Raw genomic sequence first — 23860 nt, 5'->3', positions numbered from 1 at the left:
GATAACATAATATGTTTATAATTTAATCCTCTCCCATAAGAAAATTGTATGTACGCCACTTCTACTTATAACATTTAAAATAATTGTACCTCACATTAAATGTTGATCTTGTTAGTATGTTTGTCGTCGTGTTGGGCTATTGCATATTATGCAATTTAAAGTGCGTATCTATCGTTAGAAACGTTAAACTAGCTTATTTTAAAATATTGATAAAAAAAGTAATATAATTCATTATTCCTCGCAATTTTTAATACTGGAATTCAATTTTTACTACAAAAGATATGTTTGTTAAAACAAATAAAATGTGTAATACCTACATTTATATATCATGAAATATTTATTATTAATTATGCTTATACTATTAACTGTAAACAGTTCATTGTTATTATATTTCAATTGTATTTATAAGCATTTTAATGGAACCTATATAAAAAAATATCATAGTACAATAAATTGTGTGATTCATATTACTGTGCAGTGGCAATAATAAATAAGTACTGATGATTTTATTATATTTTAGTTGAATATTTGGTAGATTCTTAACGAGATATAAATAGGTACATACATATAAACATAAGTTGAAAAAATATATTATTTTAAACATTTCTGGATTAATCAAATATTATTCGGTTCAAGTGTTACGAAAAAAATAAAAAAATAATATATATTACATATATTAATTATATTTTAATAAAATATGTGACAGGAAATATAAGTAATATATGTAATATATATTATTTTTTTATTTTTTAAGTAATATAACTAGTAAGTATAGTATTTTTTAGCACTACAAATACATTATTTTTAGGTATTTTGTTATTATATTATTTTTTCAATTCAATGATCTTATTGATTAAATATTTTTAATGAAATGTATACATACGCAGAGTTAACATTGTTTTATGTAATAGTCAATAAACTATAAAACATAGTTTTAAATTGCAGCAATTGTATTGTTTTAATATGTATAATTTTATTTTATATCAATGAGTTAAAAAAATATTATATTAAACTAGTTTACATTTATATTCTATAAATTCATCTTCTCACAATACACTACTCTTTTCAGTTGACATTTTTTTTTTTTTAATATTTGATAAAATAAAATAGTTGGAATAGGACATTTATTTTGTTACCTAAATCTATTTTATTTTATTATTTTGACGAGACAATTAAAATAATACATTTAGTTACTAAAAATCAAAAATTGGTATAAATTATGTCAACCTCTGGTATAATATTTAATTTTCTATAGTTTTTTAACATAACATTTTGTTGTATTAGCAGTGTATACATTTTATATATTTATAATATATCAATAAATATATGATGGTTGCACAATTATATTAATTTGTTACAGTAAAATAGTCGTTAAAATAATGAAATAATTTGGAAATAACTTTATTCTAATAATCAAACATAATTAATCAAAAACTGCAAAGAATATTTTCAAAAGTCGCCGACAACTGTCAGTTACTTGAGTGAAAGTCTCCATAGATACTTTAGTGAAAGTCTCCATAGAATGCTGTGATTGAATTCAGTCTACCATTAATAATATTCTGCTGAATTTCCACTTTACCAAAATCATTTGCCAACCACATACACTGAAAAATTATAGTATAAAGGTTAGATTATATTGAACACCATACATCATGTGCCTTACTTCTAATATATTTGTGGTTTTCGGCATATGAAATGCAATATTAGGCGCAATAGTTTTAACAATATCAAAAATACCAAAACCTCCCCCGAAATAATTGTCACACATAGACGTTAAACTGTAGCTTTTTTCAATTGAATATCCTGGTCCACCCCATGGTGGTGACATAAATACTACATCTGCTTTTAACTTTGGGTAAATTTGAAAAAAGTCACCAACTACAAAATCAATTTTATGAGCAACACCATATATCTCAGCATTATGCCGTGCTAATCTTATCTTATCTGGATCAATATCACATGCTATAACTAAACAAAAATAGTTTTTTTTAAATCTTTATTTTAATATATTTTAATTTTTAAGTTAAATATTATGTAACATTGTAAAAATAATACCTCGTTTGCATGTTTTTGCCAGCTGTATAATATTACCACCAGCTCCACAAAAAGGATCCAACACTATGTTATTTTTACAACGCTTTGCTATATGATAACTTAATACCTCCGGACAGACCGAATAGAAGCTCTCTGTAAATATAAAACAATGTTTAAAAACATAAGATTTAAACAGAAAATAGTTGAATTACCTGTGTCCAAAAGAATACCGCGATCAAAATTTGTAAATAACAAGTGCCTCATTAACCAGTATTTAATAGGCAACTGTTTATCTTGATGAAGATTAGTGGTGTTTTTTTGGCAATTCAATTGATTTGAGTAAGTCTTCTTAATTATTGAATTTTGATGATGATTCTAACATATACATATAAATAACTAAATTTATTTAACTTTAAATATTTAAGTTCTAAATATTATGAATTTTACAATAACTATTGTACAACGTAATGTGTATTAAATTTCAGCTATAAAATAGTTGATGATTAATTATTTGCACAACAAATGGAATTAAAATTTTGAAATTATACTCAAGAGCTAACTAAAAAGAAAAATTTTAAAAGTAATATTAATTTAAATATGTTTCATACTTCAATTTTATAGTTTTTGTTGTAACGATTATTTTCCGAGTATGTTTTAGAGCGAATTGGCTTTTGATGTCTTCCGTTTTGATTATATCCATCAGAACTACCTATTGAATTCTAAAATAAAAACATAATATTTAAAAATTGTTAGATAAAATGTATGCTTATATTTTGATGTTTAAATAAATAATTATAAATTACAGTGAGTACTATAAGTATTGGTGAAATATTATTGTTTTTGATATTTTGTAATTATTGATATTTTGATTTCTACTTTAAATCAGAGAACTATACACTTATAAATATGTAGTATTAATATAAATTATCAAACTCATAACTAAATAACTTACAAATTAAAATATTAAATTTGTCCCAAACTTCTATTTTTATTGTATAAAAAAAATTGTTAAAATTAGTTACCTAAACACCCACCAGTCTTAATTTTTCTATCACTAATATATTTTAGTAAATAAACAAAACATATATTTACTTTTGATTTTGGTGCAATATAACTTTTCTGACCATATCTGGTAATATGCTTTTGAGAGTCTTTATAATAGTTTATCTGTGATGGATAAAATGTATACATTTTATCACTATTACACACAAAACCTAGATCTTTAAGAACAGCATTAATTTTTGCCGAGGGTTTATTGTACTGTTGTCTGTAACAAAAAAAATAATAAATCATCCATCAGTAAGATACTATACAGCCATGCAGGTACTTGTTTTATAAAGTAATATTTAATAAATACTGTTAAAAATGCCAATTACTTTCGGCTTTTCCATAATATTATTTTTAATTTATATAAACTAAATACAAATCTCATTTGATTGGTTTATGCATTCATATAACAGACTGTTAACTTCATAACTAATATACAACTCAACTTAATATACGTGATAAACTAGGTAAGTATTTAGTTTGAAAATAACGGTAGGTATATAATATTATATTATAGTACAATTGTCTAAAGCGAACCCTGAATAAAACGAATATCTATGAACTATCGAATCAGGAATTCTTCTTTGGTCCCGGCGTGTGTTCCTATAGCTTCAAATTCTGCACGTCGAACCCAAAAAAAACAGATCCTTTCTAAAAGTTGAAAACCGAACGATTTTGTAGGTCCCGTAATAGTAAAAACCTTGCATTGGCGCAAATAGAGGGGGGCTTGTGGGGGACTTAGTCCCTCCTAATGTCGGTCAAGTCCCCCAGTTCAAAATCTAGTAATTAGTACTAATTTTTATATTCTGTGGTATTAAGCAATAAGGCCTATGGGGAGGGGGGCTTGAGTCCCCCCAAAAACTTAAGTCAATTTGCGCCTATGTGCATAAGTAAACTGGAAACACGATACGCGCGGGTGTAACAAAAGCCGAAAATTATATAGTTACCTATACCATATAGTACTATCTATTTTTATAATAAAATTTTTCGTAGCTGTGAAAAAACAGTTGTGCACTAACAATTTTACATCGAACAGTTTATTTTGTACATAGTTACGTTTCTTTCAAACATCAAAATGCCGAAAAAAAAGTTTATAATTGAATGAAAAATATCAACTTATCGAGATATGAATGAAAACTTTGAACATTTGAAAAAGTCTGCAACAATTAAAAATTAATCAATACCTACATTTAAAATTAAAATTATAAATATTATAAACTATAATTATGTAAAAGGAATAATAATAGTACATTATATACAATTTAGAATCGAATTTAATAATCCAAAATTGTTCGGTTTTATTCTGTAAAGCGGAACATTTGGTTGATCCCATATGATTCCGCCTTATACAATACCTATACACAATGAATGTACCTATTAAATTTTGGTCTGAGTATAGATTTATTTGGCAATAATAATCATAGTCCATATTATACTCGTTAATGCATCAATAATCAACATAATATTATATTATAAATTATGATAAACGGTAAAAATGTATACAGTTTTGAAAAGAAAAACTATTTTTAAAAATGATCGAATAGTCATTTTAGCATGTTTTCATACTTAATATTGCTGTATTGTAAAATCGTATACCTACATCATTATTTTTAAAGTCATTTTATTCAATTAAAATTATTTAAACAAAATTAATTATAAATATTACTTACAACATGTAGCTTGGTTCGTTTTCAATATTAGTAGTACGACGTTTGCGTTTATCTGAATAGAAGGTAACATTAGAGGTTTCATTTTTTACAAATGATTTCGACCTCTTTGGAAGTCTTTCATGCCTATAAAAATGTAGAACAAAATATTTTTATTATTTTAAAAGCCGCTAGTATAGGTACAGCTAACTATGCAGATAACTCAGACAAAATATTTAAAACTGCAAAATAGATGTAAATTAGAAGTGTAGTTCTGCGGGGAAAGAGTCAAGGAGAAGCTCACCTCCAAATTCCAAACTTTTCCAAAAAAAAAAACCATTACTTTAAATAAATGTCTATTAACATAATTTCTACCTGATTATTTTATTTTAAGAACTTGTATCAATTGCTTGAATAAATCTCTCCTCAATTAAAAAATATCTGTTTACTCAACCGATCAAATTATACGTATCAGGGGCCGTAATCCCCCAAGATCATATTTATAAAAAATTGTACATTTTTGTAAAAATAAACATATTATAGTTTTCTGAAAGTTATGACTTAGCCCAACCAATACAAATCTCTGGAGTCACCCCTGACACATAAGGTGTTGAAAATAATAAAAATTGTTTCCAACATTCCTGTTAAGAATAATATGTAAGTACCTTTTATTTGCTTCGAAGTAAGTGCACAGCAGAGTTATGTCGTCTCTGGGGTTGCAGTGACGGCGCCCGTACAACACATCGACCAGTTTTCCGGTACGCGAAGTAAAATTCGGCTTTTCCAAAAAACGAGTCTTGTCGTCGGACGGCTTTGGTCTTCTCCATTTCGGAGAACCTTTTGCTTTCGGAATATCCTGATTCATAGATACGGATTCACTATACGGCATAACTGTGTTTAGCGAAGACAATTTGTGTGTTCGTGTTGGCTCAGTAAAATTCGGCTTTTCCGTAAGACGAGTCTTGTCGGCGGACGGCTTAGGTCTTCTCCATTTCGGAGAGCCTTTTGGTTTCGGAATATCCTGATTCATAGATACGGATCCACTATACGGTATAACTGTGTTTAGCGAAGACAATTCGTATGTTTGTGTTGGCTCAGTAAAATTCGGCTTTTCTGTAAAATGAGTCTTGTCGGCGGACGGCTTGGGTCTTCTCCATTTCGGAGAGCCTTTTGGTTTCGGAATATCCTGATTCATAGATACGGATTCACTATACGGCATAACTGTGTTTAGCGAAGACAATTTGTATGTTTGTGTTGGCTCAGTAAAATTCCGCTTTTCTGTAAGACGAGTCTTGTCGGCGGACGGCTTAGGTCTTCTCCATTTCGGAGAGCCTTTTGGTTTCGGAATATCCTGATTCATAGATACGGATCCACTATACGGTATAACTGTGTTTAGCGAAGACAATTCGTATGTTTGTGTTGGCTCAGTAAAATTCGGCTTTTCTGTAAAATGAGTCTTGTCGGCGGACGGCTTGGGTCTTCTCCATTTCGGAGAGCCTTTTGGTTTCGGAATATCCTGATTCATAGATACGGATTCACTATACGGCATAACTGTGTTTAGCGAAGACAATTTGTATGTTTGTGTTGGCTCAGTAAAATTCCGCTTTTCTGTAAAACGAGTCTTGTCGGCGGACGGCTTAGGTCTTCTCCATTTCGGAGAGCCTTTCGCTTTCGGAATATCCTGATTCATAGATACGGATCCACTATACGGTATAACTGTGTTTAGCGAAGACAATTCGTATGTTTGTGTTGGCTCAGTAAAATTCGGCTTTTCTGTAAAACGAGTCTTGTCGGCGGACGGATTGGGTCTTCTCCATTTTGGAGAGCCTTTTGGTTTCGGAATATCCTGATTCATAGATACGGATTCACTATACGGCATAACTGTGTTTAGCGAAGACAATTTGTATGTTTGTGTTGGCTCAGTAAAATTCGGCTTTTCTGTAAAACGAGTCTTGTCGGCGGACGGCTTAGGTCTTCTCCATTTCGGAGAGCCTTTTGGTTTCGGAATATTCCGATTCATAGATACGGATTCACTATACGGCATAACTGTGTTTAAATTTGTATGTTCGTGATGGCACAGTTTCGTTCGTAGTTTCAATATCTGCAGCGGGTTTATGCGCGGCGTAAAAATAATAACAATAATGTCAAAATTACGTAAATAAATAATGATATAGGTGGCGGTCGCCATGCACGCACGATTTAATAATAATGACAACCCAACAACCGCGGCCCGCATTTAGCCAGTATTAATATTTTAACCGTAAAAGTGTAAGGCTAGAATGTATCATTGTATTAAATATTAATGCGATAGGTACTATAATAATTCATAGATTTATGAACAAATGTACAGTCATATATAAAAGATGTGAATATTATTGTAATTAGAGTACCTAATACATACTCAAATCGAATAATTTATGAGGAATACCTCGTGCCTATATCCAAGCTTTTTACTTGCAAACAATGAAACAAATAGGTACTAGCTTACCTACATAAACTATGAATCGAAAAAATCTATAGCACATTTCAAATGTCTATAAAAAGAACCAAAATAGGTAGGTATTTTGAACTAATATCATCTATATTGAGAGTATAAGTGATGTGTCCAGCTACAGTGCTACTTTTTAGGTACCTACCTATATTCTTTATAGTACCCTACTATGCTAATATATAATATACCTAATATTATACATAAAAAATGTCAACCAGCATGCGGAATTATTGCTCACATATTATAATTATAATATGTGTAAATTATATTATGTAAACCTAAGTAAATTTAACCTACACATTTTGTAATTATTAAAACAAAATATTATTCTTTATTTAATAATTTATTTGTAATCATATTTCAATAAAAGGTTTTATCCAAAGGCATAGTATAGGCGCAATTAAATTAAATACCAAATACGTAGATACAAATATGCAAATAAACTAATTAATAATATTATAATGGTAGTAGTACAGAGTGGATTTTTTTGTTATTGATTATCTACTTACCTATATTATAATTTTTTTTTCGACATCAACAAAAACCAATGGGCGTGAATTTTAAATAGACCATCTCTTCTGATGTCATATCTTCCAGGATTCCTTGAATTAAAGTTGTTAAATCTTCGCAGATACAGTTTCAAGCGTTTTAAACCCAACATTTCTATATTCAATACCAACGCTTCCAATTTTCCAACAACCTATTTTACATGGAGCTTGTTTAAGTAATTGTTCCGTTTTGTGTGGGTATTATTAAATTAATAGAATAGATTGTATTGGTTGCGTGCCGGATTTATTTAATCAGATTATACAAGGTACTAAAAATCTTGCAAGTAAACTTACTCAAAAGAAAAAAATCACAAAAAATTATTTCAAAAAATTATAACTTAAAAAGCAAAACAAAACTGCATGCATTTTATTGTAAGTATAATAATAAAATGACATATAGATGATGTAACTTCGTCTTAGACCAATATAATAAAAACGCGAATGCCTACAAAATCCGAACTTTAATATTATAATAGTGTTCAGTGTTATAAATTATGTCAAACGATAATAAAATAACAATATGCATTATTTACTAATATACATATTATGTAATACTGCTTATAAAATAGTTATAACACTTATAACCAATATGGCAATATCCAAGTACAAATGTACAATCATTACAAATTTTTATTTATATATCGTATGATTGTTATTTAAATAACGGCGGGAATTAATATCATAGATATATAGAACTGTGTATATATATACATCTATGATTATTATCAATTTTGAGGATTAAATAATAAATAATATAAGGACTATGGATGAAATCCAATATTTATCTAGAGACAATGTCATTGTCAGTTTGTTTTGTCACATAACCAGTATATTATTATTTTGAAATTACTCAATAGTCAATAGCTACTTATTAGTTAGTTAGTTACTAGTTTGGTAGTTAATAGTTATGGGTCGTGTCGTTCCTTCATTATAATACGGTTTTGTAGCAAAATTATAAAATTATCGTTATTATTATTATTAGCGTGTAATGGTATTACAAATTACAATGAGAGTTATTTCTATCACCGTTTTGGTTTTGTGTTTATCTAGTGAGTATACCCTAAAATGTTCTGAAGACGACTTTGTCGATCAATTGGATATGCTCAACTACGATAGGTCGTCGAAATCAATGAAAATTCCTACACCAAAAACAATGGCTAATGAACCCGTTCAAAATGAACGTTGTACAGCCTTTCTTTCAAGATTCATCAACATACTGTTAATAAACACTGGACTATCTGTAAGTGTGTATATTTAAATAAATAAATAAATATTTATTATTTATCCGTACATAATATACTCTAAAGAATTGCTCGTGAACAGTGTTGTATTCTATTTGATTTTGTGGCTCTTTTTTAGAACATTGATCAAGTGTCAAACAATGGCGAAAACAAAGAGCTGAAGTTATACACATCAGTGCGACCCTCAGTGTTCACTACCTAAATTGTAAATATACACCTACCGTCATTCCTTAATCCTTTATCAGTTTTAGGACAGTGTTTTCTAGTGTTTTCGTTTTGTAAATTGAATCTTCGACAGTATCACCTATAACTTTCCATGGTAAATTAAATGGCTTTGCGTTTTTATTAAATCCAATTTCTGGATCCCATGCAGTGTTTGTTGCATTTGTTATAATATCTGCTTTAGTATGATTCAAATTCGATAATCTATACATACGATGCATAAAGCATATAATAATATATTAGTGATCGTTATCGAGTTTCGACGTTAAGATAATCGGCATACGTTAGCCAACAATTTAATTTTGAAGAAAATCTCAAAATAGAATTATAAAATATATACCTACGTATACTTGTAGTTATATATTATAATTGAAAATTAAAGAAGTATGCATATGAACAAAAAAAACATAAGTGATTAAATAAGAATTTTTCTTTTATTTTGAACTAAAAAAGGAACTCGTTCATTTTTCAAAGGAACGAATTCTTTTTATAAGGAACTTGTAAAACACTGCCTAAATGCTATATTAAAATATCACAGAACATTTTTTTTTCATCAACAGTTCAAGTAAAAATGATAGTTGGAAGAAACCTCCGAAATATATAAATCTAATCTAATTGGTATGTTTAAAATGTAACAGTTTTACACAAATAAACTTTTTTTTTATGTGTAATATTTAATGAATTTTTAAAATTTACAAATAAAATGATAAATGTAGGTACTTGAATGTAATATTTTAAATATCATAAATATCGATTTATTTATATCTATTTGTGCAACACGTATTATGTAACATTAAACATTTTATTTTTTATTCATTCTGAAAATAAAAATAATAAAAATAACAAATTTTTAAGTGTAGTTTTAAAAAAAATTATAATAATTATAATATGTATTATAGCCTAGTAGATTATTTTTTAAAATTTTAAATGTTTTGAACAAAGACTCATTCATTTGAAAAGGTTGTAATAACTTTCTAAAAATATTTAAATTTTAACAAGTACTTATTCAAAAATTCCCGTAAACGATGGATGACTTTGCAATCAAAATGTTTCTAAAAACCAGATTTACATAGCAGCCATTTTGAATTTTTATTTTTGGTATTTAAAATAAAAATAAAAAATATTATATTATACGTGTAGTCTTGTAGAGCAAGAGCCTATAAATTATATATAAAGGATTTTTTTTTTTTTTAATATTGATTAGAACAACCGTTATATGGATAGTAAATTATAATGTTTTAAATACGCGATATTTTTTTTTTCATAACAGAGATTTAATATAATATTAGTCTATGAACAAAATCGGTGTTGTGATGGAAAATTATGATTCACACATTAATAACAAATAATAATCTTAGATTTAAATTATTTAAATTTAAAAAATGTCATTTAATATGACGTATTAAGAGGATGTCAGCGCAGTATTTGTTTTCTCTCTCTGGCCCACGCGCAACATAAACAAAACGCATTTACGAAAAATCATTTTTTCTATGCTTTTAAGTAATCTTAGAGTAAAATTACCTTTTACAAAAAAGATAGAGAATAATATTTTTAAGGGAATGACATATCGATTTGTCGAAATATTGTACCAAAACAATTTAAACATAATTTAAATTTACAACATTTTTTGTTTATTTTGAAAGTAGAATACAAAGTCAAATAACAATAAAATATAAAATCGATATGTCATTCCCTCAAAATTCTCTCAAAAGTAAATTTGTGTTATTTATTAACATTATGGGAAATAACAAATAGTTCCTGCACCAATAATTATTATCAAAAATATACTAAAAACGTATTAACTTATTCGTTTTAAATATGATTATCGTTGTAAATATTATAAATGTATGTATTATTCTTATTAATATTATAACTACATGTTATTTTATTTTACCTATACGTTTGATTTACGTTAAAACATGTTTACGTGATTATTAACACAATATCAGTCATCGCTCATTTTTCTGTTTTTACTCGGGTCTAAGTAAATTTTCATCATAGGTACTCCATTGAAATCAAACATATTATTTAAAGGTTTCTTTTTTAGAAAATCAGGATTGAATTTTTGTCGACATTCGCATCTCTATTTAAAGTACAATAGATGCAAATAAAAGAATAATATTATACTGAATTAATCTACATGGCTTTCATTTTATGTGATTTAAAGTTTCTGAAATAAATAAAATGTAGCACAACTTTTTAGTAACCACCTTTTTATTATGTATATTATAATATCCAATTTATTTTATTATTAACTCTAGAACGTTTTTATTTCATAAACGGGAAGACTTTTATAATAATTTTTAAATGTAAAAATACAAGGTACTCGAGCGAATACCCTTCTAGTTTAAAATTTGACCCAATTTCAATTATTATCAATCATCTTATATTATGTACCGTTATATAGAAGTATAGATAATATTATTTTAAATAAAATAAAGTTAGATTTATTTGATTATTATATTGAACAAATATTATATTTCAGTATTTTTATGTTGTAAGCCCAGTTGAATCCGTGCTTACAGAGTTCGCGGTTTGCCGTTTGTCTGGGTTTAGCCAACTAGTACTTTCGAACTGAGACGTTTATTACAACGTTGGTTAGGTTTCCCTTAAATAAATTTACACTCGACTGTTGGTTCTAACTACTGGTTTTTATTGTACACGTTATAATAATCAAAATAAAGACAATCTCGTAGCTCTACGTAATACAGACTGACGATCGTGTGAACCCACACGGCCGCTCATACTTGATATGCTGAGTGTGCATAACCGTGCGGCGCGTGGAGGGGTTCACAACACCCCCGGGGCTAAACGAAAGCCCTGTTGTCCTATGGGCTTCCTATTTTTAAATTATTTCGGGCAATAGGCTTTTCGCTCTTGCGCCTGTTGTTGTGCAAGCTATAGGCTCTGCCTCTGTATTGGTGCTTGCTGTTGAAGATAGGACGTTAGGACTTCCGGTGCCCCCGGGTTTCCATTTATTTTTTAATGTACTTAATTTTCTATACAATAAATATAATATAACTTATATAATTAGAATTATTATTATTACAATTATAGTCACCGTTGTCGTGGTGTAAGTGTGCCTTTGTTGATTATTATTACTATTTAGCTCGGCGTTTATCTGTTCCTGTAAGGATTTTAAATCTCCCGCGTCCCTAGCTAAATTCTTGAAATTATACTGAATGCCCTTATTAGTTGAAATATGTCGTCTATCGACGCCTCCGGTATTTTTAAAATTAATTGGAATTATATTTAGAGGAATATTAGGGAAAAAGTCAATGAAGACTTTTGATTTAAATTTTCGCGTGGGAATCAGTATGGTATTTTTTGTGTATATTTTACATTTGGGGTTGATACTTATTTTCCCTATGTTGTTTAATGTTACTCTTATAGGTTGTATTTCGTTTTCGCATGGTATTGTAATGGCTTCGTTTTGAACTACGAACAGCCATGTATTTTCGCCTGCTAGTCTGTGCCAGACTGTGGGTTTTGAAAGGAGAATTTTTTTGTTGCAATTATTGGGTATACTAGGTGGACTATTGAAAAGATTTTGCTCACAATTTTGCAATTGATCATTGACATTGATGGGGTGTCCGTTTGGACAAACGAAAGCGTTTTCCAGAACTATACATTTTGTCAGCTGATGTTCCCCGAATGAAATAAAATTCTTTTGCGTTTTGTCCACTGCTAAGTAGGCTGATTCAGCTTCGATTACAATCACTTGATCCTGGGTTAACTGCATAGGTAGTGGTATGACTTCATAGATCATAAATCTCATCCCATTTGTGACGGGTATTTCGACAGAAAAAATTAATGTGTCATCCACACTTATCACTGTAACCGTAGCTAATTTGAAAAAATCTGATATACTATTGGTAGTTATTTCTAACGGAAATTCGGAATTTGGCGGTAATTTGGTTTTAATATCACTCATTTGTTGTGTGATGGTTTTCGGACTCATTATACTACTGTGGATATGTCCGAGCGTTGCATAGTTAACAATGTCTACCAAATTTTCTACCTCTATCGAAAGAAGGTTGATTGTGAGTATAAGGTTTGATTGCATCTCTGCTATCCGTTCATGAGTTATTAAATCGTCGACAACTTCGGCTTGTTTCGTCACACTCTGCATTGTCTCGTTGATGTCGTTCACCGTGTTTCTAATTATTGTGGTCTGGGATTGCATCAGATGAGAAGTGGACAGCTTGAATCGGTTGAACTCATTTATTTGGTTGTAGAACTTTTGTTATTTTTACGAATAGTTAAAGCGAGTGTTAATACTATGAATTGTTCACCATCCAATTTATGTTACTGGTTAGTATAAAGATTTTATATGTAAATTTTTTTTTTATAAAATGAAGAACTAAGATTAGTATTGTTATTTTTTTTTTTTTGTGTTTTTTTTTTTTTTTTATTCGTGGAAAAGCTTGACGTCATTAATGTGCGTCTTCACTTCCCGACGTTCCTTCTTTATTATTATGTTTTCGGTGTTCGTACGTCCGACTACCTCGAATGGGCCTTGCCAGTTCGCGCTGAGTTTCCCCTTCTTCGCATGCCATTTTGTTAACACCTTGTCCCCAACATGCACTGTAATTGGTTTTGCATTCCGGTCGTAAAGTGCCTTAGATTTCTCCTTCTTCTTCACGATAGTGTCACGTGCGGTGTCGTGTGCGCGTTGCAGGCGTTGTTTCAGTTCGTAGCAGTAATCGTCGTAGTTGTACCGTACTTTTTCTGTGCGCGAATGAGAATTCGGAACTTCGGCCGGCTTGCCGTAAAGAAGTTCGTATGGTTGACGTTCCGTTGTCGAATGTGGCGTAGTGTTGTAGACGAACATTGCAAAAGGAATGTACTCGTCCCAGTCCTGAAGGTTCTTGTCCACATAGTGACGTAAATATTCTGCCAGCGTCCTATGGCTGCGTTCCAGTGCCCCATCCGCTTGTAGGTGATACGCGGAGGTGTGAAACTTTTCTATCTTTAGTAGCTTACAACATGAAGTGAACACTTTGCTCAAAAAGTCAGAGCCTTTGTCGCTTACAATGGATTTAGGCGCTCCATGGAAACATACGAATTTTTCGACAAACTCTTTAGCTATTGTATTGGCGTCGTGCCTAGGTATCGGTATGGCAAGTGAATATTTGGTTAGGTCGTCTTGTATAGTGAGGATGTAGGAGTTGTTTTTATAGGATGTGGTGATTGGTCCGACTATGTCCATGAATATTTTCTCAAATGGAGCTCTGGCTGTAGTCGTGATGACCATAGGTTGTTTCACGGTGTGATTACTGGCTTTGTTGACCTGGCAAGATTGTCATTTCTTGATAAAGTCTATTACGTCTGCCTTGAGTCCCTTCCAGGAATGTTGAATCTTGAGATTGTCCTGGAGATCCCTTGGTGGCCTCCTAGCACTCCGTTATGGAATTCTTCGAGGATTTTAAGTTTCTCTTCGGGGCTATAACTCTGGTGACTGTAAATCACAATTTTTATTCGTGATCCTTTAAATACATATTTTATCATGGCCTTGACCTTGTCCCAATTGAGTTGGTTCAGTCCACATCCAATACGTGGCATAGCGATGTGTGAGATCAGTTCTTGTTCTGCCTTGCTTCTCAGGTTTTGGAGAGTTTTGTACATATTTTCGTACGTTGGCTTTTGGAAACTTTTCTCCTTTGTTATTAGATATAACAGTTTTTGGCCTTCGTGTTCCAATTGTGCTATTTCTGTTACTCCCTTTTGTTGTCCCTTGAGTACGTCGGTATGTCCAAAACGTCGATTGAACTCCAGGGCTATTCCGCGGGACTGGTCTAAATCTTCGGATACACAATGTGCTAGTGCAAAGTCTTGGGTCGCTTCGATAACTCGGTGGTTAATTACCGGAGAGTCGTTGCGTTCAAAGTTATCGTAAGCACTTTCCAGGTAATTAAAATATTTTATGTGTGGTATCCTACTCAAGGCATCCGCGTTGGTATTGAGAACTGCCGGTTTATAAATTATTTCGTAGTCATGTTCCTCTAGCTTGAGCCTCCAGCGTATGAGTCTCGCGCTTGGATCGGCCACTGAAAATAACCAGGTTAACGGTCGGTGGTCAGTGATGATATAGAACTTGTGCCCGAATACGTAATGTCTGAATTGTTTTACGGCCCACACAATGGCCAGCAATTCTTTTTCTGTAGTGTTATAGTTTACCTCCGCTTTGTTAAGTGTTCTTGATATATATGATATTGGCAAGTCCGATCCCACTCGTCCTTGAGACAAAACGGCCCCGATAGCCGAATTTGACGCATCTGTGGTAATCAGAAATGGCTGAGAGAAATCCGGGTGTTGTAGTATTGGTTCCGTGGTAAGAGCTCCCTTAAGCGTCTCGAAAGAGTGTTGGCATAAGTCCATCCACTCGAACCTCGCTTCTTTCTTAAGAAGCGTGGTGAGTGGTTTAGATATTTGACTGAAATCTTTGACAAACTTTCGATAGTAACCCGCGAGTCCCAGGAAGGATTTAACCTCCTTCGGGTTGCGTGGCACTGGAAAGTTAGCCAGACACGATGTCTTTTTAGGGTCTGGTTTTATGCCCTCTTCAGATATAATGTGCCCTAGGTAATTTACTTCCCGTCGCATAAATTCGCACTTTCTCGGCTGCAACTTGAGATTATATTGCCTCAGACGGTCGAATACCTCCCTGAGTCGCTCTTCGTGTTCTTGGATCAATGATGCTATCACTATCACGTCATCCAGGTATACGAAGGCCCGGAAACCATTTATACCCATTAGTACTCTGTTGACCAGACGTTGGAACGTCGAAGGTGCTCCTTTTAGTCCAAAAGACATTCTTTGGAACTGAAAATGTCCTTGGTTGGTACTAAAAGCAGTCTTCTCTTGGTCCTTAGGGTGTAGCGGTACCTGGTGGTAGCCGCTAGCCATGTCTAGGCAGCTGAAATATTTTGCTCTACCTAGTTGATCTAATATTTCGTTGATGTTGGACATTGGGAACGCGTCGCCGATAGTGAGGCTGTTGAGCTTTCTATAGTCCACGACCACATGGTATTTTTGTTCCCCCGAAGCGTTGACCTTTTTTGGCACGATCAAGAGAGATGCGTTTCAAGGACTGTCACTCGTGGTGATTACTCCGTCGTGTAAGAGCTCGTTTACTTGTTTATTTATTTCTGACTGCTGTGAGTAGGGAAGACGGTAAGGTCTTTGGTGAATCGGTTGTGCACCCTGTGGTATTTTAATCTCATGTTGCACGGCATCCGTGCACGAGATGGTGTCACCTTCGAGATGAAAAATGTCCGCGTACTTGTTACAGATGTTTTCTACAGACTTTCTTTCTTCCTTGTTGGCGTGGTCTAATCGTAGTGTTTTTTGTAACAAATTGATTCTGTTCTGTCGGTTATCGGCCCTCTGTATGCTAAATATAGTCTTAGCTTGTGCTTCGTCGAGCAGCTGGTGCGATAGCTTGTCCAAGTGAGGTGGTTCTATTTGTATCGGCACCTCCCCCGAGTTAGCTATGCATATCAGTACCTGTCCGTTTTGTGCCGTATTCAACACATTTCCGCAAAATAGGTCCTCTGCGAGCTGTTGTGAATGAATTAGAACGTCTCGGTTGTCTCCGACGACGTTCGTGGTACAGACTGGTATCACTACCTGGCTGCGCGGTGGTACGGTTATCTCGTTGGTGGAAATGTCCCACGTCAATGTTCCCTGATTGCAGTCGATTACAGCCTTTAGTTGTTCCAGAAGTGGTCGTCCCATGATCCCGTCCTGCGGTATCGGGAAAGCCATTGGTATTACCTGGAATTCGGTAGGCTGTGTAGAATTTCCGATGTGGATGTCCAGCAGGACGGATCCCATCGTGGTGACCGGTGTTTTATGAATACCTTGGAGGCTATAGGTCCGGTCAGTATTCACCTTTACATTATCAGACAAAGTGTCCAGTTTTATTAGGTTTAGGTCAGCCCCCATGTCTAATAGTAAGTTTGCTGACCCTTGGTGGCATTGGGGAATGTCCATTTTGGCGTGGTTGTCTACGAGTCCGATTGAAATGACGTAGACTCCTTTGCCACTGCCGTGAGCTTGAGGTTGCGCACCGTCTGTTCGCCCTTCACAGACGAGCGCCCGTCGTTTCCCGACGTGCCCGTTTATGTACTTTGCCCCTCTTGCCTTTTCTTTTTGCGACATTCTATTATGTCATGACCCGGAATCTTGCAGAAGTTGCAATAGGGTTTTTTTTTTCTTTCTCCCCCTCCCGTGGGGGATACCGTTTCGGACTTCGCTTGAGTATGAGTCGAATAGTTGGTTTTTCCCGTCTGTGTGCCTTAAATAAAACGACAATTTTCTGTCTGGTGCGTATTGGTTTTACATTGGCTACAGTATCGGGTCTTTCCTCCTGGTTTAGAGTTATTGAAGAAACGTTGTGACTCCTTATCGGATTTATACACTCGTTCTTCTTCCAAACTTTCTTTTATTGCCAATTCCAATGATGCTGGTTTACCCGCTTTGATTATTGTTTTCATGGGTTGCCTTAGTCCTTCGATGAATAGGTATGGCTAACGTTTGTCCCTTAATGTGTTCTCGGATAATTATGGCTTCGGCAGCCGTTTTTCCTACGACACTTGCGTTGCAGAGTTCGTGGAACAATGTTTGTATACGGGTTGAGTAACTGCTGACCGTATCTCCCTCTCGCTGTCGCGTCGCATTTAATTCAAGTTGAACATGAGTGGCCGTCCGTTGAACGCAAAATTCTTCCTCTAGTAAGGTTTTAAGTGATTCCCATTGCTCAACGTCCCGGTACTGCGTGATCGCATAAGCGTTCTCGCGTAGTTTGGTTTTTATGGCTTTTAACAAGATCGGTCTGCATCCGTCGGAGACGCTTGTCATGGCGATTTCGCAAGCGCTAATAAACGGGAAAATATCCGATGGTACTGTGCCATCGAAGCACGGGATTAAACGAAGAGCTTCCCCCAGTGCTAAAGCCATATTAGACGTATTTTCCGTATTTATTGTGTTAGTATTACTATCGGTCGTCTGTGCGTCGTTGCGCGCGTGTGTGTGTGTTACTGTAAACTCGTCGGCGTGTGTGTTGGTATGTAGGTCAGTAGTGTTATCGCGCGTGTTATTGTTTACCGTAGTAGTGCCGGAAACCGCGGCGGCGGCCGCTGCTACAACGTCGTAGAATGTGCCGCTAGTGGCAGCTGATGGGGGGGGGGGGGGGCGCGGTGTTGGTTCCTACGCTTTGCGCCGCTGATGGTATGTCGGGATTATTGCTGACGAATGCTCTAGTGCGAGGACGGTTCGTAACGAAAGGCCTAGGTCTAGGATCTGCCCCTACTCTACTGTCGTTGCTATCATAAGCAGCGCCTGGGAGGTATTCGTCGTTGGAGTCCTCCGTCGACATTCACCCCTCCGTATTATTTAAGCTGTTAGGTATTATTGCTGTATGGAACGACCAGCGCGCTATTCTCTACACGGCGTGCATATATATTTTATAATGTATATGTCTAAATTCGCACGCTCCCACGTATGAATATATATATGTATATTTTTTTTTTTTTACACTTATATCACGACACCGGTTATAATGCTTACATCCACAATTTTATATATATATATCTAATACAAAGAACAAATGTTAAGAATATCTATGTATATGCCCTGTGTTATACCACGAATTAATTTACTCGTGAATAGAACAGACGTATATATATAACATTTTTTTTTTTTAGAAATAAAGAACGTGTGGTGTTGTATAAATTAAAATTGATATTAATATTAACATTAATAATATAATATTTGAATTATTAAAAAATGTTGTTCTTTAAGTTATTACCACCACGTTTGCGTGTTATTTTAGTTACAACGACTCACAGTAACGTTGTCTTCATCTTGGGCGATGGGCACCGAGTCTGCATACTGACGTCTCCTTTGTTGAGTAGACCAAATCACGTGACTGCTTGGCTGCTTGGTCAATCGACTGCTTGGCTGCTTGGTCGCTTGAATTGATTGGTCGCTCGGAAGAGTTGACGGCTTGTCTAACGTGTAGTCCGGAGTTGTTCTAGTTAATTGGCTCCTTGACGAGTGACAAACCCCACACCTGACACCAATTTTGTTGTAAGCCCAGTTGAATCTGTGCTTACAGAGTTCGCGGTTTGCCGTTTGTCTGGGTTTAGCCAACTAGTACTTTCGAACTGAGACGTTTATTACAACATTGGTTAGGTTTCCCTTAAATAAATTTACACTCGACTGTTGGTTCTAACTACTGGTTTTTATTGTACACGTTATAATAATCATAATAAAGACAATCTCGTAGCTCTACGTAATACAGACTGACGATCGTGTGAACCCACACGGCCGCTCATACCCGATATGCTGAGTGTGCATAACCGTGCGGCGCGTGCAGGGGTTCACAACATTTATATCAGATATTATTTTACTATTTGTTTTTTCAAGAGTAACGTTTCAAGTGTACTCATTTGAAAATACAGTGCACGGTTATAGTAAAATAATAGTTCTCACAAGAACGTAAACTATTCTAACTTCTATATTTAAATGTTATTCATATTAATTATTTTGAATGTAATATTATTTTATCACTATAATAGTATTTTAAAGAAAACGTTTCCATTTTTATATATTTTCTTTAATGCTATATAATATATAAACGAAACAATCGGCGAGATTACTCTAAATAATAATACAATGTTTAAAGTACTTTATAAAGTTTTGATAAAATATAAATACTAAATCAACCAAGTCAACTTATGATTATTTTCGTTGAAAATAATCGTATTTTTATATTTCATGAGAAATACAATGTTTATGAAAATTTGATTCTGATCTCGTAATGCTTAAAACTATTATCATCGGTTTGATGTAATTTGTGCTTTAAACCAATGCCTAAAAGTTATATTTTATCCTCGTTAATATTATCATTAATAGCTTAACTATTGTATATTTATTATGTACTAGAGTGCTGCTGTATTGGCTGTCACCAACGTTTCACAATACATGGATGATACAGTCATAAGAAGAATGGTACTGCCCAAACTCAAAATGGTGTACGAAAGCAATCCCAACGATTTGAAAATTGTCCTAAACATATTGGCGTGTCTGGAAATCATATTACATAGGCTCGAAAAGCAACAAATTATCGAGGACGTCTTACCACTGATTTGAATAGTAAACCAGACCGATCCTGAAGTTATAGCAAGAATAGCAGGTAACAAAACAAAATTAATTTTATTGTCGTTGCTGAATTATCTAAACTAAATCATAACCGTTCAATAATACTATGTTTATTGTATTTCATACAATATACTACGATTTTATATTTAATAATAATCATACTGATAAATTAATAGTTACTAATAATAATATTATGTTTTCATTAACGTAATTTATTATTTCGGTCACACGGCGCGTTAGATAGGCAATTCAACAACATCCCCGTCGGGGTGCAACTATTTTTCTAGTCAACTTTGTTATGGATTATAAACTTTGACTGAACATAATTATAGTTACCAAAATATCATAAGTTCTTAAACAATATAAGAGAGGGAAGATATCATGCGTCTGTCGTAAACGTTAGCCAACAGAAAAATTGTGTTAGTAATTAATACAATACAGCACCGTGACCACTCACATATTATTATAATTCATAACAATTATAAACAAGGTGTTTTCTGCAAAAAGACCTGACAGATGAAATAAATTTTGTTCTGTTCAATATTAAAATATGTTTTATACATATTACATAAAATTAATAGAGGCTTACGCTACAAGTACAGCATGAATTTTTTTAAATTTATAATTCTAAAAATAAAAAATATTAAATTAAATAAAAATATTTTTTAAATAAATTCAAATAGGAAATTTTTAAATTTAATTTTTTGACAAATTTTAATAGTAAAAATGTATTTAAGTCAAAATAGGTAAGTATAGTAACTTTTTATGATTTTTTTAAAAATACAACATTTTTGAAGTAAGATTCGTCAATACAAAAAATGATAACATTTTATATTTTTACAAGTTCCTATTGAAAAATGCTTGTAAAATATTTGAATAAATGTTTTTACAATCAACATTTTTCTAAAAATCAGATGTAAAATTTTTCTAAATATTATAAGCCCATCATAATATTATATATTATTTTATTATATTTAAATAGGTACCCTTATTGGCGAACCTACCTATTCTTATAATATAGTTATATTAGTTGTATCGTACTGTATGATCAAAAGTAAAAATTCTCAATAGTTTTCAAAAGCACCGGGAAAAACTAAAATAAATTAAGGAAAAACGGTAATTTTTACGCAAAATCGATAATGGCCGTAGAATGAAGTACATAACATTTTCACTGAATGTTTAAACCTCAGCATTGTATTAGCATTTTCCTTACACGATACAATTTTCAAAATGTTTAACTTGTTTTGAGCTGTTAAAGGACATTTTTAGTTTTCAATTTTTTCTATAAATATTAATAAAATGTTGTTAATTAAAAACATAATACAAGGCTACTAATATATTGTGACAATAGCAGTTGAAAAATATTAAAAATACATAAGTCACAATTTTCTTTTTAAAAGCATTTAAAGTTCGTATTTTGACACAATACGTAAAAATGACGAAAATGTGAAAATTATTTTAAGTTATAAATTCGTAAAAATTATTCTTTTTAAATCTAAGATTTGAAAATTGAATACAAGATTGCTTATAAGTTTGTCACCTTTATCAAAAAAAAATGTCTACAATATAAGAAAGACAAATTAAATTGTTGTGAGTGTTTGAAGTATAGATACCTACTTGATTTTAGCAAAGTTTTTGTGACTATTAAATTTCAGTGACGCTGATTAGGGGGGTGTGGAGGGCCCCCCACGGTGTATTTTACATTTTGGTTTTCTATGACTAGCCGCTGTAACTATTCAATCCTAGTTACGCCCATGTATACGAGACTACCCTGTTTTTTTACAACATCACAATCCTGTTATCTAAGGCTACCAAAATTATACTTTCCTGTTATACGAGACGACGGGTATTATCGCGACTACCACACATGACTACCTACGTTATCGCGACTACCTATCTTATGTGATATTATAGCTGAACGATATCCATAAGCTGCGATTATATTTATTATGTATTTGATTTTTTTTTATATAATTCGATTGTGGCCACCCCCACAACACATATTATTAAAAACTATATCAAAGAAGTAAAGAAAAATAAGGTAGTCTCGTATAAGATGAAAGAACTATTTTGGTAGTCTTAGATAACAGGATTGTGATGTTTCATAAAATAAGCGCGGTGGTCGCGATAACGGAGGTAGTCTTGGGTGGTAGTCGCGATAACAGAGGTAGTCTCGTACAACAGGAAAGTACCTGTGCCAAATTTCACTTTTCTTCATATACGGAATTACCTTATGATTTTGACCATCAGTTAGTCACTAGTCAGTCAGTAACAAAAATTCAAACTTTGAAGCATGACAATTAAATAGGTATGTCAGCAATATTACCGGTTTAGAAACATATCGCGCACCCACCCTCCGCCAAGCCTTGTACTGTGACGTAGGCATTTCTCCGGTTCTCATTGGTCCACCGCTGCCCCTGCCGCTGAAGACTCCACCGCTACTCCACCGCTCAGCAGTTGGAGAAATGCTACGTCACAGACATGCGTATCACGAGTTGCTGATATACCTATTTAATTTGTCATGCTTTGAAGGTCTCCCCTTTTGAAGATGCATATTTATGCAATGTCCTAATTCAACTTAAACGCTTAAACTATACCTCAAATTTCAAAATTCTATCTTAAGAGGAAGCCGAGATTATGAAGGTTAGAAAACTCGGTTGAAGCTATTCGTATTAAGTTACACTGGTGTAGTAAGCAAGTTACTACATAACAATAAAACAGATTCCACAGGTACATAATTATACTATACTGTAATTTAGCTATACTGTAATTCGGCATAAATCGGATATTAGAAACGGAAATAGGATTTTCTACTGTTTAGCATAAGAAGACAGGCTCACTGAATAATATAATTACTCGGGAAGCCCTGTATACGACAATGTTCAAATATAAAAATATAAAATAGTAGAATGATTATTTTAATTACAACGCTGTACGCGACGATATTCAATATAAAAATATAAAAGAGTAGAATGATCATTTCAATTGAATCATAGATTAGCATTTTAGAAATACGCAGAATTATACTGGGAAGTCATAAAATGCGTGGGCTGGAACGATGGTCACACAAATCACATCCGTGAGCCGAGATACAGTATCTATAGGCAAAGGGTACGGGGAACTTCATATAAAAGGGAGCCCGAATCGGCCTGTTTTCAGACGTGTACTACCACCCATTAGTGCAAGCACCTTCACGCCACTTTGTACAACATTATTTTGGACTTAGAAAATTATCGAACAATATAATAAAATTCATGATAAACAACATCTGTCTTTTATTTTTTCATCAACCACGACTTCAACATCAAATAAAGTGTCTGCGACCTGCATCTATAATAACTTGGCAGCCACTTATCTACTATTAGTACTACGATAGTAGGTACCAAGCACCAAGATTATTACACTGGCGCAGTCGAACAAAGGGAGGTTCAAGGAGTTAAAGACGAGGCGAGCAGTCGAAGC

At 33.0% G+C, this 23860-nt stretch overlaps 2 protein-coding genes and 2 pseudogenes across 2 annotated transcripts; 1 reads left to right on the top strand and 3 right to left on the bottom strand.

Annotated features, from left to right (window-relative positions):
- Positions 1–1502: 1502 nt before the first annotated feature.
- LOC132939204 (trimethylguanosine synthase-like) lies at positions 1503–2364 on the bottom strand. Its single transcript, XM_061006263.1, has 4 exons — positions 2247–2364; positions 2056–2187; positions 1664–1968; positions 1503–1604 (listed from the first exon to the last, which is right to left on the bottom strand). Exons 1-4 carry the CDS (start codon positions 2296–2298, stop codon positions 1503–1505), a joined length of 591 nt encoding a protein of 196 aa, XP_060862246.1. The 5' UTR covers positions 2299–2364.
- Positions 2365–2441: 77 nt separating this feature from the next.
- On the bottom strand, positions 2442–7081 carry LOC132938791 (uncharacterized; annotated as a pseudogene).
- A 1463-nt stretch (positions 7082–8544) lies between these two features.
- Positions 8545–9209, top strand: LOC132938790 (uncharacterized). The gene is made up of 2 exons (XM_061005802.1): positions 8545–9006; positions 9126–9209. Exons 1-2 carry the CDS (start codon positions 8755–8757, stop codon positions 9207–9209), a joined length of 336 nt encoding a protein of 111 aa, XP_060861785.1. The 5' UTR covers positions 8545–8754.
- Positions 9210–12074: 2865 nt separating this feature from the next.
- Positions 12075–13415, bottom strand: LOC132938380 (uncharacterized; annotated as a pseudogene).
- Positions 13416–23860: the final 10445 nt, after the last annotated feature.

The sequence above is a fragment of the Metopolophium dirhodum genome, chromosome 2 (genome assembly GCF_019925205.1).
Source record: "Metopolophium dirhodum isolate CAU chromosome 2, ASM1992520v1, whole genome shotgun sequence".
Taxonomy (NCBI): Eukaryota; Metazoa; Arthropoda; class Insecta; order Hemiptera; family Aphididae; genus Metopolophium; species Metopolophium dirhodum.
The sequence above is the reverse complement of the archived record's forward strand: the minus strand, read 5'-3'. Positions and strand labels throughout refer to the sequence as shown.